At 41.1% G+C, this 12,500-nt stretch overlaps 1 protein-coding gene across 1 annotated transcript; it reads right to left on the bottom strand.

The window, feature by feature from the left end:
* On the bottom strand, window positions 1-11,926 carry LOC133495467 (cadherin-like protein 26). Its single transcript, XM_061810131.1, has 18 exons — window positions 11,900-11,926; window positions 10,469-10,528; window positions 10,280-10,372; window positions 10,024-10,182; window positions 9,807-9,954; window positions 7,549-7,718; window positions 7,326-7,454; window positions 7,051-7,236; window positions 6,706-6,977; window positions 5,833-5,975; window positions 5,525-5,746; window positions 5,213-5,434; window positions 4,037-4,170; window positions 2,171-2,245; window positions 1,745-1,813; window positions 871-906; window positions 544-612; window positions 1-450 (listed from the first exon to the last, which is right to left on the bottom strand). Exons 1-18 carry the CDS (start codon window positions 11,924-11,926, stop codon window positions 232-234), a joined length of 2,433 nt encoding a protein of 810 aa, XP_061666115.1. The 3' UTR covers window positions 1-231.
* Window positions 11,927-12,500: the final 574 nt, after the last annotated feature.

Genomic DNA, 12,500 nt, shown 5'->3' with positions numbered 1-12,500 from the left:
TTTTTTTTTAAATGAATAAACACATTTTGCCTCAAAGTGTAAGAAAATAACCTTAACCAACAAACCCAATAACTTTATGTAGCGACTATCCTGGATTACTATGTACCATATTTTTGTAAATTACTTGTCATATAAATAACCACCAGATATGATTTGAGATTAGACCAAGGTGACATAATTGCTTTGAACGAATGCAGTAACTGGCCAATGTTGCCTTTTTTTTTTTTTTTTTTAAATGCATATGCCTTTTTCCTGCATTATCTGGTTGCAGATGTTCCCAAAGGGCTTAAACTTTGGCCCCAAATCATTCAAAAACCCCAAATCCTCTCCACAGATGCTGAAGGACAGTTCATCCAATGACTGACATCTGCTTTCTTCTCCCTCGTAGACGTACTCATGCGGTGCGTATTCTGGGTGATTCACAGAGTTTCCGTCAATCGTGTGGAGCCTCTGTGGGAGCGCGGATTGAAAGAAAGGTTCATCATATTTGTAACTGGGGTTCTCATCTATTTTGTGTGATGCGATGCAAAACATCTCTCTTACTCTGTTGAGGTGATCTGAAAGGTGGTTGGACAGCAAGTTGCTTGGCCGCTGGTACTTCAATGAGCCTCCCTAGTTATTGAAGTAGATTTTGAATTTATGTACAGAACATATCTGTATAAGGTTTGTAAAAAAAGCAGACTTAAAAATCCAGAGCTTTTTATAGTTTGAAAAACAAAAGGAGGAGGAAATCAGATATTGCTTACAATTTCCAACCAACTAAAGTCAGAAGTCATTATTCTTATTTTTTTATGTTGCCCCATTTTTTTCCCCCCTTTATTTTATTTTGATGTCCCCAAGACACTTGAAAATATTATTAGTCACACTTACCTGGTGCAGGTTTTTGTTTGCGGACAATGTAGAGTGCTGGGAAAAAAAGGGGAATTAATGGTAATTAAGATGTTCTGCTCCACTGACCTGGTTTGGACTTGTCTGGAAATTTAATGTCCCTCATGTCCCCTTCTCTAATTGGACTTCCTCTGGTTCTAGCAAACAGTGGGGGGTTATTCATCCATCCATCCATTTTCCTAGCCGCTTATCCTCTCAAGGGTCACGGGAGTGCTGGAGCCTATCCCAGCTGTCAATGGGCAGGAGGCAGGGTACCCCATGAACTGGTTGCCAGCCAATCACATGGCACATCAAGACAAACAATTGCACTCACAATCACACCTAGGGGCAATTTAGAGTGTCCAATTAATCGTGGCATATTCAACCACATTTTTTGTTTTGTATATTTTTACTTCCCCTCATTAAAAGATGAACTTTTTCGATCGAGTTGAACAGGTTATAGACCACATACATGCTGTAAAAAATCCAACAAGAACTATTTTGTATTACAAATGCAGGATTTGAAAAAAGGGTGTGAAGACTTTTAAATGTCCACTGTCTGAATATTTTAACAAAGTGAGATTGGAATCAAACGCTTTGTGCCAAATGCTTACTTAATATACAGAAGCAATAATGCTCACAGAGGTTATTGTTTAAATGTAGCTAATACTTACGACATTGTGCCACTTGTTGTTCCGAAAAGACTCTCCATGATATGGCTGGCCCAAGGACACCATGTCATGGTTAATCTGTTTTGAAAAATACATTAAAGTTACGACAATAATTCTATATTTTACATTAAGTGTGATTTTCCTGTACCACTACTTTAAATCTATCATATGTGCTTTCTTGTACAATGACAAAAAAATACTCTTGCCTTGTTACTCACCATCCGTGACTTATAAGAGTCCAAGTCTTCAATCATTGCAGGAGTCATACTTGATATCTGGACGAAGACGGCAATTTATCAGTGCAACTAAGTATTGATCAATGACACTTGTAATGTATTTTATAGAGTAGTGGCCAATATTTGCGAATATGTGGAGGTAGTTATGCTTTTTGAGCACCTGCTTTGGTCAGATTTATTTCAATTTTTGTGAAATGTTTTGTAAGAGAGGACAATACACATTCCATTTTGATGATACGAAACATGATATCACTGAGGGAGCTGAGACCGAAATTCAAGATTACGAAACAGAATTGTGGAGCCAACGAGCCTACCTACCTCAAAATATGGAAATGGTGGCTAGGATACTACAGTGGGGAGAGCAGTATTACAGGTTGGACGGAGTTGAACGAATACCTGCATAGTCCCCTGCTTTCGTCCGCTTCTCACATTCATAGCTAAATTCTTGTTATGCGTCAGCAGCAACAGTGGCTCAGTCTAGCAGAGGTGCATCATAAAATAAAGTGTCAGACGAGATATGCATTCACAGAAAATAAAATGCAATCGCTGTCGGCAAAAGTTGAATCGAGGTAATTGGACTCTTCTTGGCTGTTGACGACATTTCATCTTTAACACAAAAGGCTTCTTTAGTTCTCAATCTTAGGTGTTCTCCTATTTATGTTTGTTTCCCTTAGGGGTGGTCACATGTGGGTTGTTGTGGTTGTTTTTGTTCCCAGATGTGACTCATGAATGATCACTTTGCCTCACTATCAGTCATTCACGTGGTGACAAACAGTCTGTTACCAATGGTGTGAGACGATCTTTTGGGAAGACTTCAAGATGTTGTTGTTGCTCCGCTGTTTTGATAAGACCTTTCTAATTGAACATACAGCGGTACCTCTACTTACGAACATCTCTTGTAACGAAAAATTCTGGTCATGAAACCCCTCCTTGGAAAAATATTGTCTCTAGTTACGAAGAAAAATTCCGTATACGGAAGTAAAAAATACGCGCAGCTATTCCCAGCCCCCGAATTCCACCAAATGGAAAGATCCAGTATCGTGGTTCGAAAGAGGCATGACAGAGCTGCTCGCCTATTGGCTATCGCCCAGCATCTTTCTGCCATCCCAATGGCTTGGAGGGATGTCAATCTTTACCCCTGATTCTTTTCGTTTCCTTTCAGGACTCGAGCATTACCCCATCACGCGCTTGCCCTCTTACACGCTTTGTCGCACTCTGGCGTGCATTGGTAACATATAACTTCTGTGAGTTTTTCATTCGTGTTTATTGCAAGTTTATTCATCTTTCTTCACTGTGGGCCCCAAGAAACTTAAGGGGAATTAAGTTGTGTGCGTGCGTACATTCGTACGTAAGTTTGCCTCCTCCTCTGTCCCCCACCATCTGTTTTGCTTCTCACTCAGCCTTTTCTTCCTATAGTTGCCCTACGCCAAAATGTAAATGAACATACCGTAATTTCCGGACTATAGAGCGCACCTGATTATAAGCTACACCCACTACTTTTTTAGATGTAAAAGCATTTTGTACATACACAAGCCGCGCTTGATTAAAAGCCGCATGTGTACACAATGAAACATGAGATATTTACAAAGAAGACTTTTCAAAGTTTTAATAATATACTTTGGCTTTTCTTTCCAAACAGTGCCTGTGATGCGGCAGTAACACAGCAGCAACATGCTAGCACAGTGCCTACAGGGCTGGTTTAAAAAAAAAAAAAAACATACCGGTAAAAATCACTGAGACGCAGTATTAACACAGCAGCTAACGGGACCGGTTAAAAAAAAACTATACCAGTAAAAGTCTTTTCTGTTCGAGTGCCCCCCTGAGGCCACTAGAAAAAATGCACAAATTAGGCACATCACCGCATAAACCGCAGAGTTGAAAGTATGTGGAAAAAAGTTGCGGTTTATAATCCGGAAATTACAGTAATTTATATTATTCCTTAGATTATGTACTTTGAATGTTTTTTTTTTTTTTTTTTTTTTTTGGTGCGTCTGCTTTGAATAGAGTCGGTTATTTACATGTAAAAAGCGCTTCTACTTATGAAAAAAAAATCAAAGACTGACTCTGAAGCTGAAGTGGCTGCTATCTTATATTGTGCCATGCATGAAGTGATGAGGACTATTGGACGAAAAATGAAAAGAAGAAGAGCCCAGGCATTGGCCTCGATTCAAATTTTGCAGCTTCCAATGCCCTGGATGACTACTTTAACAGATCATTTCCTTTCTTCCCACATGCAGCAATCTGTCTATACACAGCAAAGACAACCACCTTGCATTCTGCTCCACCGCCTTCCTGGTTGTACTGGATTAAGGTCTGGTGACCCTCACCTTGTTGTTGTACATCGGAGAAGTGCTCAAACTGTTTTCCATGCTCACATTTCAAGATGAATAAGATTACTGCAAACCCAAAAGACAGAAAGCCTGCATTTAATGGATTTCAAGAAGATGGTATGACCCGCAACTCAACCCTTGGATGGGTGTGTTCTGTCATGAGCAGTTGCTTGGACACTGCCAAGAGGGGCGTGGGCAAGCCACCGCTCTGGTCAGTGACAACGGTCACAGTTATTTCACATTCGGACTTTAATTAGACAGGCATTTAAGTTGGAGTTTTTGTCACGGGCCTTTGCCAGTTCGTTGCCTTTGTTAGTGAGTTGCATTCACTCTCTGTTGGACTCTCCACTTCTACGTGTAAGTTAGAGTAACCCTAGTCACAGCGGTTCTGTGCCCTTTGGTTTGATCCTGTCCTGTTGAGTTTGTTAGTTTGCCCCAGAGTCATCGGACCTTGCAGTATGTCTTTTGGATCCCGCCTAGCGTTTCTGTGCCTCTGCCTAATCGGACTGCTACACCATGAATGACCCAGTTTCCGGAATAAACCACATTGAACATTATGCCTCTGCCTCAAAGTCCTGCATTCGGGCCCACCCCTGTACCAGAAGTTCTTGAGAGTGTTCAATGGTTTAGAGACTGTCTGCAAGTCTACCATCAGGAATTTCTTTAATGAGGGAGTGCTAATACTGCTGAGTGGCATATTGAAAATTCCATCATTTGCATAACTTGTTTTACAAATTTGCAAATTGCATTCTTTGTATAAAAAAAAAGATAGATGATTGAGTACTTTATAAAACTAGCTGCAAAAGAAGTAATGGGCAGGTGAAGAAATTAGATGAAAAGTTAAAAAAAATGGTTTTTTTTTGTTCTGAGGTCAGAAATCAAAATTTTTCTATATCAAAACTAATCCGAGCAAGCCTTTTTATAATGTGTGTATGTGAATACACAAACATGCTTTGGGCCTTCAACAAAACCTTCCCACATAAAAGCATGGAATTTAAGTATTTCTGTGACCCTGACCAGGATAAGCAGTTTAGAAAATTGATAATAGATGAAAGGATTTTTTTTTTTTAACACAAATGTCTGGCTTTATCTCCGTGCCAATACTCACACAAAAATAAGAGCAGCGACGCGAAGATAAGTCCAATGCCAGCTGGTCCCAGACTTGTTGAGAGCGGATGTTTCTGGCGACACACGCCTCCTCCTTCACAGTCGCACACAGTTACGACAACAATATCCTCTCCGGTTATGCCCTGTTGGTCTTCGATCACGAGGGGCACTGAGTAATGGCCATAGGCCAGGGTCCTCAGACTAACTAGCCCAACTTCCTCACCTGATGGACCATGCAAATAGAAATATGTGGTGGTTTGCCCATTTGAACAATATCAGTTCTTTAAAAATAAATAAATAGAAATATGTTTACCGGTGGAAGGGTCCACTTTCCACCGCTGCACTCGGGTTGCATCGTCACTCTTTAGTGAGACGGTGAAGGGCCCACTGTAAGGATGCGAATCCAGATCCTTTACATCAAGCATGACCTTGTTTCCACACAGTGTGACACTATTATTGCTCAGCATTGGCTTGTTGTCATTGATATCCAGAAGGTGCACCAAGATGGTACCTGTGCTTGTGGCCGGAGGCACACCTTGGTAACCACAGCAAAGAAAGTGGCACTGCTTTTTATTCTTTTTACCAAAGACCAAACAATATTATCTTGTATTTCCTTCATACCATCATCTTGTGCAGCAATCAGTATTTTGTAAACATCGTCATGAACAAAGGGCGACTCTCTGTCCATCTTCTTCGTGGTTCTGATCTGTCCTGTTTTTCTGTCAATGGTCACCCAATCAGCGGGATCATCTAGCAAGACAAACCTAGAAAAACACAATTGGATGCAATATATTGAAACAAAATTTCAGTCATGACAATGAGCATTAAAAAAAGCTAACAACCCCCCAATCCTTTTTTGGAGAGGGGAAATGCTAAAAATGTGTCCGGACTAAATCTAGGGTGAAAAAATGTAAATTATCACTGTACAACAATTTTTTAAAAGTGTAATGGTGTCTTTCTTGGATGGCAGGGTGGGTCAGCTGGTAAAGCGTTGGCGTCACAGTTCTGAGGACCCGGGTTCGATCCCAGCACCGCCTGTGTGGAGTTTGGATGTTCTCCCTGTGCCCGCGTGGGTTTTCTCCGGGTGGGCACTCTGCTTTCCTCCCGCATCCCAAAAACATGCGACATTAATTGGACACTCTAAATTGCCCCTCGGTGTGATTGTGAGTGCGACTGTTTGTCTATATGTGTCCTGCGACTGGCTGGCGACCAGTTCAGGGTGTCCCCTGCCTGCTGACCGTTGACAGCTGGGATAGGCTCCAGCACTCCCCGTGACCCTTGTGAGGATAAGCAGCAAAGAAATGGATGGATACATGGGTGTCTTTCTTGCCTTATGATGTACCCCACAAGCTTTTACCTTTGTCATTTTTGCATTAATTTGATTTTCTTATTAAATGTACAGATTCGCCCTTGTCTATAAACATGTTATTACCCACTAAGATGGGATTTTTTAAATTATGATTTATCTCATAATTTATGAATGTACACACAAACCTAATTTTGGATCTGTCCGAATCAACATCGTCAACCTTTGTAGTGTACAGCAACTTCCCTGGCTCCTCCTCTTCTTTCTCGTAGATGTCAACCGGATTTTTCTCAAACTGAGGTGGATCATTAACATCGATCACTTTCATGGTGACATTAATTGAATCCGGGAGGAGCACGTCTTTGTTCAAAGGTGCTCCATCTTTGCACACAAATAGGGGCTCCTCATTCTCTACCCCAATTTGCAGGTTTGCTGTAGCTGATTTCTCAAAGTCTTTCCCCTAGAGGATTACAAAGTCAGATCTGTTGTCGATGCTGTTGAATGAAGAAATGTGTGTTGGGGGAGAGATTTACCTTGATGACACTCAGAATGCCGTCATTGGTGTCAGGGTCAGTTTCAATTTTGTAGTTGTTTTCCTCATTTCCTTTGATGATGAAATATTTGGCCCGCCAGCCTGGAGTTTTTGGAGTATCTTTGTCCTCTACGACAAGTCTTAAAACATTTTCCCTTGTCACCATTTCTGGAATTTCACCATGATACTGCAACGGAGGAACATTTTAATCTTTAGCAGCGTGCATGCCCACAAATACATGCGTTAATTAGTAATCATGTTGACAAACGTCCTCGCCTTCCTCGCTTTGAACATTGGTGGATGACTGTTGGCGTCAATAATATTGAGAGTGACAACAGCTGTGGATGACAGGGAGGGTTTTCCATCATCTTTTGCTTGAAGAATTACTTCATACTTCTTTACTTTCTGGAATATGAATATTAAAACATGTAAAAAGACCTTATTATTGATGTCGCTTGGACGACTTCTTGACCTGGTGAAGAAAGCCAGTGACACTTACATTGTAGTCAAAACACCCTTCAAAAGTAAGCTGAGCCATTCGGGAATCAATCTGGTGTAGTTCGAATTTAGGAACTTGTGGGGATTGGGATATCACGCTCAGGGTCACTGTTGAATTTGGGGTGTTCTCTTGATCATGGTCACTGACCTCAATCCTAACTGGTAAATAGCCTTGGTGTAGAAATTAAAGGGTGACACACACAACAGTAGATTAATGCAATTTGTATTTAAGGCTGGAATACTACTGACAAGATACTCAGAGAGGCATGAAGGAGAGTACTTGGGATGCCTTCTGGTAGGAAAGGGGAGAAGGAGACTTGGCGGTGGAACCCCAAAATACAGGAAGTCATCCAAGGAAAGAGATTAGCAAAATAGAAGTGGGACATGAAGAGGACTGACGAGAGGTGGAAGGAATACATTGAGATGCAACGTAGGGCAAAGTAGAGGTGGCGAAGGCTAAACAAGAGGCATATGACAACATGTACACCTGGTTGGATAGGAAAGAAGGCGAAAAGGATCTTTACAGGTTGGCCAGACAGAGGATGTGCAGCAAGTGAAGGTGATTAAGGATACCGATGGAAATATGTTGACTGGTGCCAGTAGTGTGCTAAGTAGATGGAAAGAGTACTTTGAGACGTTAATGAATGAAGAAAATGAGAGAGAGAAGGTAGAGTAGAAGAGGCCAGCATGAATGGCCAGGAAGTGGCAATGATTAGTAAGGGGGAAGTTAGAAAGGCACTGAACAGAATGAAAAATGGAAAGACAGTTGGCCCTGATGACATACCAGTGGAGGTATGGAAGCAATTTATTGAGGTGGGTGTGGAGTTTTTGACCAAATTATTCAATAGAATACTACCGGGAGAGAAGATGCCAGAAGAATGGAGGAAATGTGTGCTAGTCCCCATTTTTAAGAACAAAGGAGATGTTCAGAGCTGTGGAAACTAGAGAGAAATAAAGATGGGGAGCCACACAATGAAGTTATGGGAGAGAGTAGTGGGGGGGTAGATTCAGGACAGAAGTAAGTATCTGGAAGCAAAAGTACTGTATGGTTTCATGCCTAGAAAGAGCACCACAGATGCATTATTTGCCTTGAAGATGCTTGTGGAAAAGTACAGAGAATGTCAGAAGGAGCGACATTGTGTCTTTGTAGACCTAGAGGATGCCTATGACGGAGTACCGAGAGAGTAACTGTCGTACTGCATGCGCAAGTCTAGTGTGGTGGAGAAATATGTTAGAATAGTACAGAACATGTATGAGGGCAGCAGAACAGTGGTGAGATGTGCCGTAGGTCTGTCAGAAGAATTTAAGGTGGAGGTGGGACTGCAACAGGGATCTGCGCTGAGCCCCTTTCTGTTTGCGGGAGTAATGGATAGGCTGACAGATGTGGTTAGACTGGAATCCCCTTGGACCATGATGTTCCCAGATGATATTGTGATCTGCAGTGAAAGCAGGGAGCAAGCGGAGGAACAATTAGAAAGATGGAGCTACGTGCTGGAAAGGAGAGGAATGAATATTAGCTGAAGTAAAATGGAATACATGTGTATGAATGTGAGGGGCAGAGAGTGAAGCTCCAGGGAGAAGAGATAGCGAGAGTGGACGACTTCAAATACTTGGGGTCAACAATACAGAGAGTGTGGTAAGGAAGTGAAGAGACGGGTCCAAGCGGGGTGGAACAGTTGGCGGAAGGTGTCTGGTGTTGTATGTGACAGAAGAGTCTCCGCTAGGATGAAGGGCAAAGTTTACAAAACAGTGGGAGGCCGGCCATGATGTACGGATTTGAGACGGTGGCACTGAAGAAACAACAGGAAGCAGAACTGGAGGTGGCAGAAATGAAAATGTTGAGGTTCTTGCTCAGAGTGAGCAGGTTGGATAAGATAAGAAATGAGCTCATCAGAGGGACAGCCAAAGTTGGATGTTTTGGAGACAAGGTTCGAGAGAGCAGACGTCGATGGTTTGGACATGTCCAGAGGCGAGAGAGCGAGTATATTGGTAGAAGGGTGCTGAGGATGGAGCTGCCTGGCAAACAAGTAAGAGGAAGACCAAAGAGAAGGTTTATGGATGTGATGAGGGAAGACTTGAGGGCAGGGCATGAAGACTGTAGGGGTTAGAGAGGAAGATGCAGGAGATAGGCTAAGATGGCAAAAGATGACACGCTGTGGCGACCCCTAACGGGACAAGCCGAAAGGAAAAGAAGAAGATGAATGGATTCCCATAGCATAGCAATTAATCACTGTTTAACAAGTGAAGGAAGAAACTCACCCTCTAATGTGTTCTCCATGACATCAGCGCTCATTTGCGGATGGCGAAATTTTGGTGCGTTGTCGTTGATGTCTTTTATGTCCACATCAAATGCTAATTCTTTGTCTATTGCTCTGCCCGTTTGTATGTCCAAAATGTCAAACTTGATCTGTGGATGAATAATTGTCATGCTCGTAAAATGATAGCGAAGTACATTTCTGATGCAATTGGAGCTCACGTGGAAGAAGCTGTGCTTCTCTCTGTCGATGGCTCGATGGGCGTAGACCTTTCCGCTTCGTTGGTCAAGAGAGAAAACGCCCAGTGGCTCTTCATCCACGCCCATTCCTCTCATCACATAATTGTGATTATTGTGTTGATGCGTCTTATCATTAAATATCTTTTTATAAGAAAAAGAAAAATACAGTTGAAGTGCTGGCTGCAGGTTTTGACTATATCGACAATCCTTGTTTTATCATTCACAATATTGTTATAACCTGAGATATGTATTTGGGGTACGGTCCTGGGTCTTCCTCAACTAATTCAATTGTGGTCAGAACCCACCTTCTTTTGGAACGTACCAAAGTGTCCTGTTGAATGCACGTTGAAAATAAAAGATGTATCTTTCAGTTTCCATTCAATGAAAAATATAGTTTTTCCAGGGGCATTCTAAAATGTAAAGTTACCCGCTTGGCAAGCTGAATGTTACGTCTTCTCTCAGAGGCCGCTGTAGATAAGACGAAAGCCTGCAGAATCAATAACAAGACAAGTCATGCCAGTGACCTCAGCCAAAGCCCAAATATTTTTTTGACCTTTGAAATATTTCCTGCACCGGAATTGATCTACCATTTGTTCTCTTTATCCGAAAGACATGCAGCAAATTGTGTCTTGCGTGGTTGTTGACAATAAAGTATTCAAATAAAAAGTAAAAGAAAAAGTGCCTTGTGAGGATAAGCAGCTCAGAAAATGGGTGGATGAATTGGATGAAAATGTATTTCCCTCTTCCTGATTTCCAGTTCATAATCAAACTGTGATCTTCTAAATCAATTTTAATCTCACACAATCCAAGTGAATCTAAAATGGTGTTTGATTTGATTTATCTTTTTTTTTTTTTTTTTGAGGGGGCGGGGGATCCAAACCAGATGTGAAAAATGTATTGAATCTAATAACTGGTTGGATCACCCCTGACATCAATGAAACCAAAGTATTTGCAGTAACAACTGCTCGGTCTTGTTTCAATTTCTCTTTCACTTCAGTGAATTTGGCCAACTCTTCTTTTGAGAATATTTTTAGTTTGTTTTAATGAAAGGTTTTGGGTGAAGTGCCAGTTTTAGGTCATACCGCAGCATCTCATTCGCAGTTGGGAACTCCAAAGTTATTTGACGTGCAAATTGTGTTTGATTAAGAAACAGCAAAGATATTCGTGGTGTTAATAATTTATTAATTTAATTTTAATTTCATTTAATTATCGAAGTATCAAAAACTACTTAGCAATATCTTTTTTTAATCACAGAAAAAAGCCAGTTCAATTTTTTTTAAGTGTCATAGAGTAGAAGATCAAATGAAACAGGAAGTCATGAGAAATTGTATATCAGGAAGAACATCTAGAGATAAATGCCCAAGAGTTTGTGCCATAGGGAATTTGACTCGACCTTTCTGGAAAAAATATACCTGAAGTCACAAAACACTTCAGAGGTCGAGCCTTTGTCACACAAGACTGCTGCAAATCTTGAGAATATTAACTTAACTACCTTTGAATCATTAAGTTTAGGTGTCGTATTTTATATTCAAATTCATTAGTTTGAATTCAAATGTACCTTGTAAAGCACTAAGTAAAGTACTGCACATGGTTCACATGCAATAAATCAGATTTGTGTTTCATTTAAATTCAATTAGATTCTCTGAACGTCATCACAAAGTTCACAAGATCACCTCCACAATAAAATAGTTCAGAATAGTTCTATGAGCTCGAAATCGCAGATGTAGATGTACGTGTTTGTTCAAGATTGCATACAATAATGTGGCATCGCCAGAACGGCTTTCTGAACAAATGCACAGCAATGAAACAAAATGTAATTTTTAGGGAGGTAAATGTAAAAGTTGAAGTTGATGCCTACCAATAGGAGCATGAGGATGGTCTTCATCTTGATCCACCCTGTTTGATGCCCTCCGTGGTTGTTTTGTTATCAGCGTTGATACACATTAGTACACCGTGCCTGCAGGCTGCCTCCTGCATTGACAAAAGGAGCGTTTTTACACATGCGCAGTATTTAATATGGGATGGTTCTATGTACACTTAAGAGTTCTTTTTAGGGGGCGTACATGTTTGAGTCTTTCAAATCTGAGAAAATGGATTTGTGCTGTAATCCCGATGTTAACTGAGCTCTATATCTATTCTGAGAAACATGATTTGCTCGGCTATACCTGATTCAGATCGGCTCAGGTGGCTTTTTTTTTTTTTTTTTATGTCCAGCCTATATCATGTTAAACCCTGCGTACACAGATATTGATCCAAACTACGTGCTCAAAAATAACCTTTTATTTTCCACCTTGTGCTCCCTGCTCACGTTGAGTTGAGTGGAAACGCAAATATACTGCACTTGATTGTCAAGTCCGGCTTGTCTGTCATTCGTAAGTGGCCAAAGAGGCTTGAAGAATATTTAAGAGAATCTCCCCAGCCAACAGTTGAATGTGGTCCCTGCATTTAATTGTATGTAT

This window comes from Syngnathoides biaculeatus, chromosome 2 (genome assembly GCF_019802595.1).
Source record: "Syngnathoides biaculeatus isolate LvHL_M chromosome 2, ASM1980259v1, whole genome shotgun sequence".
Lineage (NCBI taxonomy): Eukaryota > Metazoa > Chordata > Actinopteri > Syngnathiformes > Syngnathidae > Syngnathoides > Syngnathoides biaculeatus.
The sequence above is the reverse complement of the archived record's forward strand: the minus strand, read 5'-3'. Positions and strand labels throughout refer to the sequence as shown.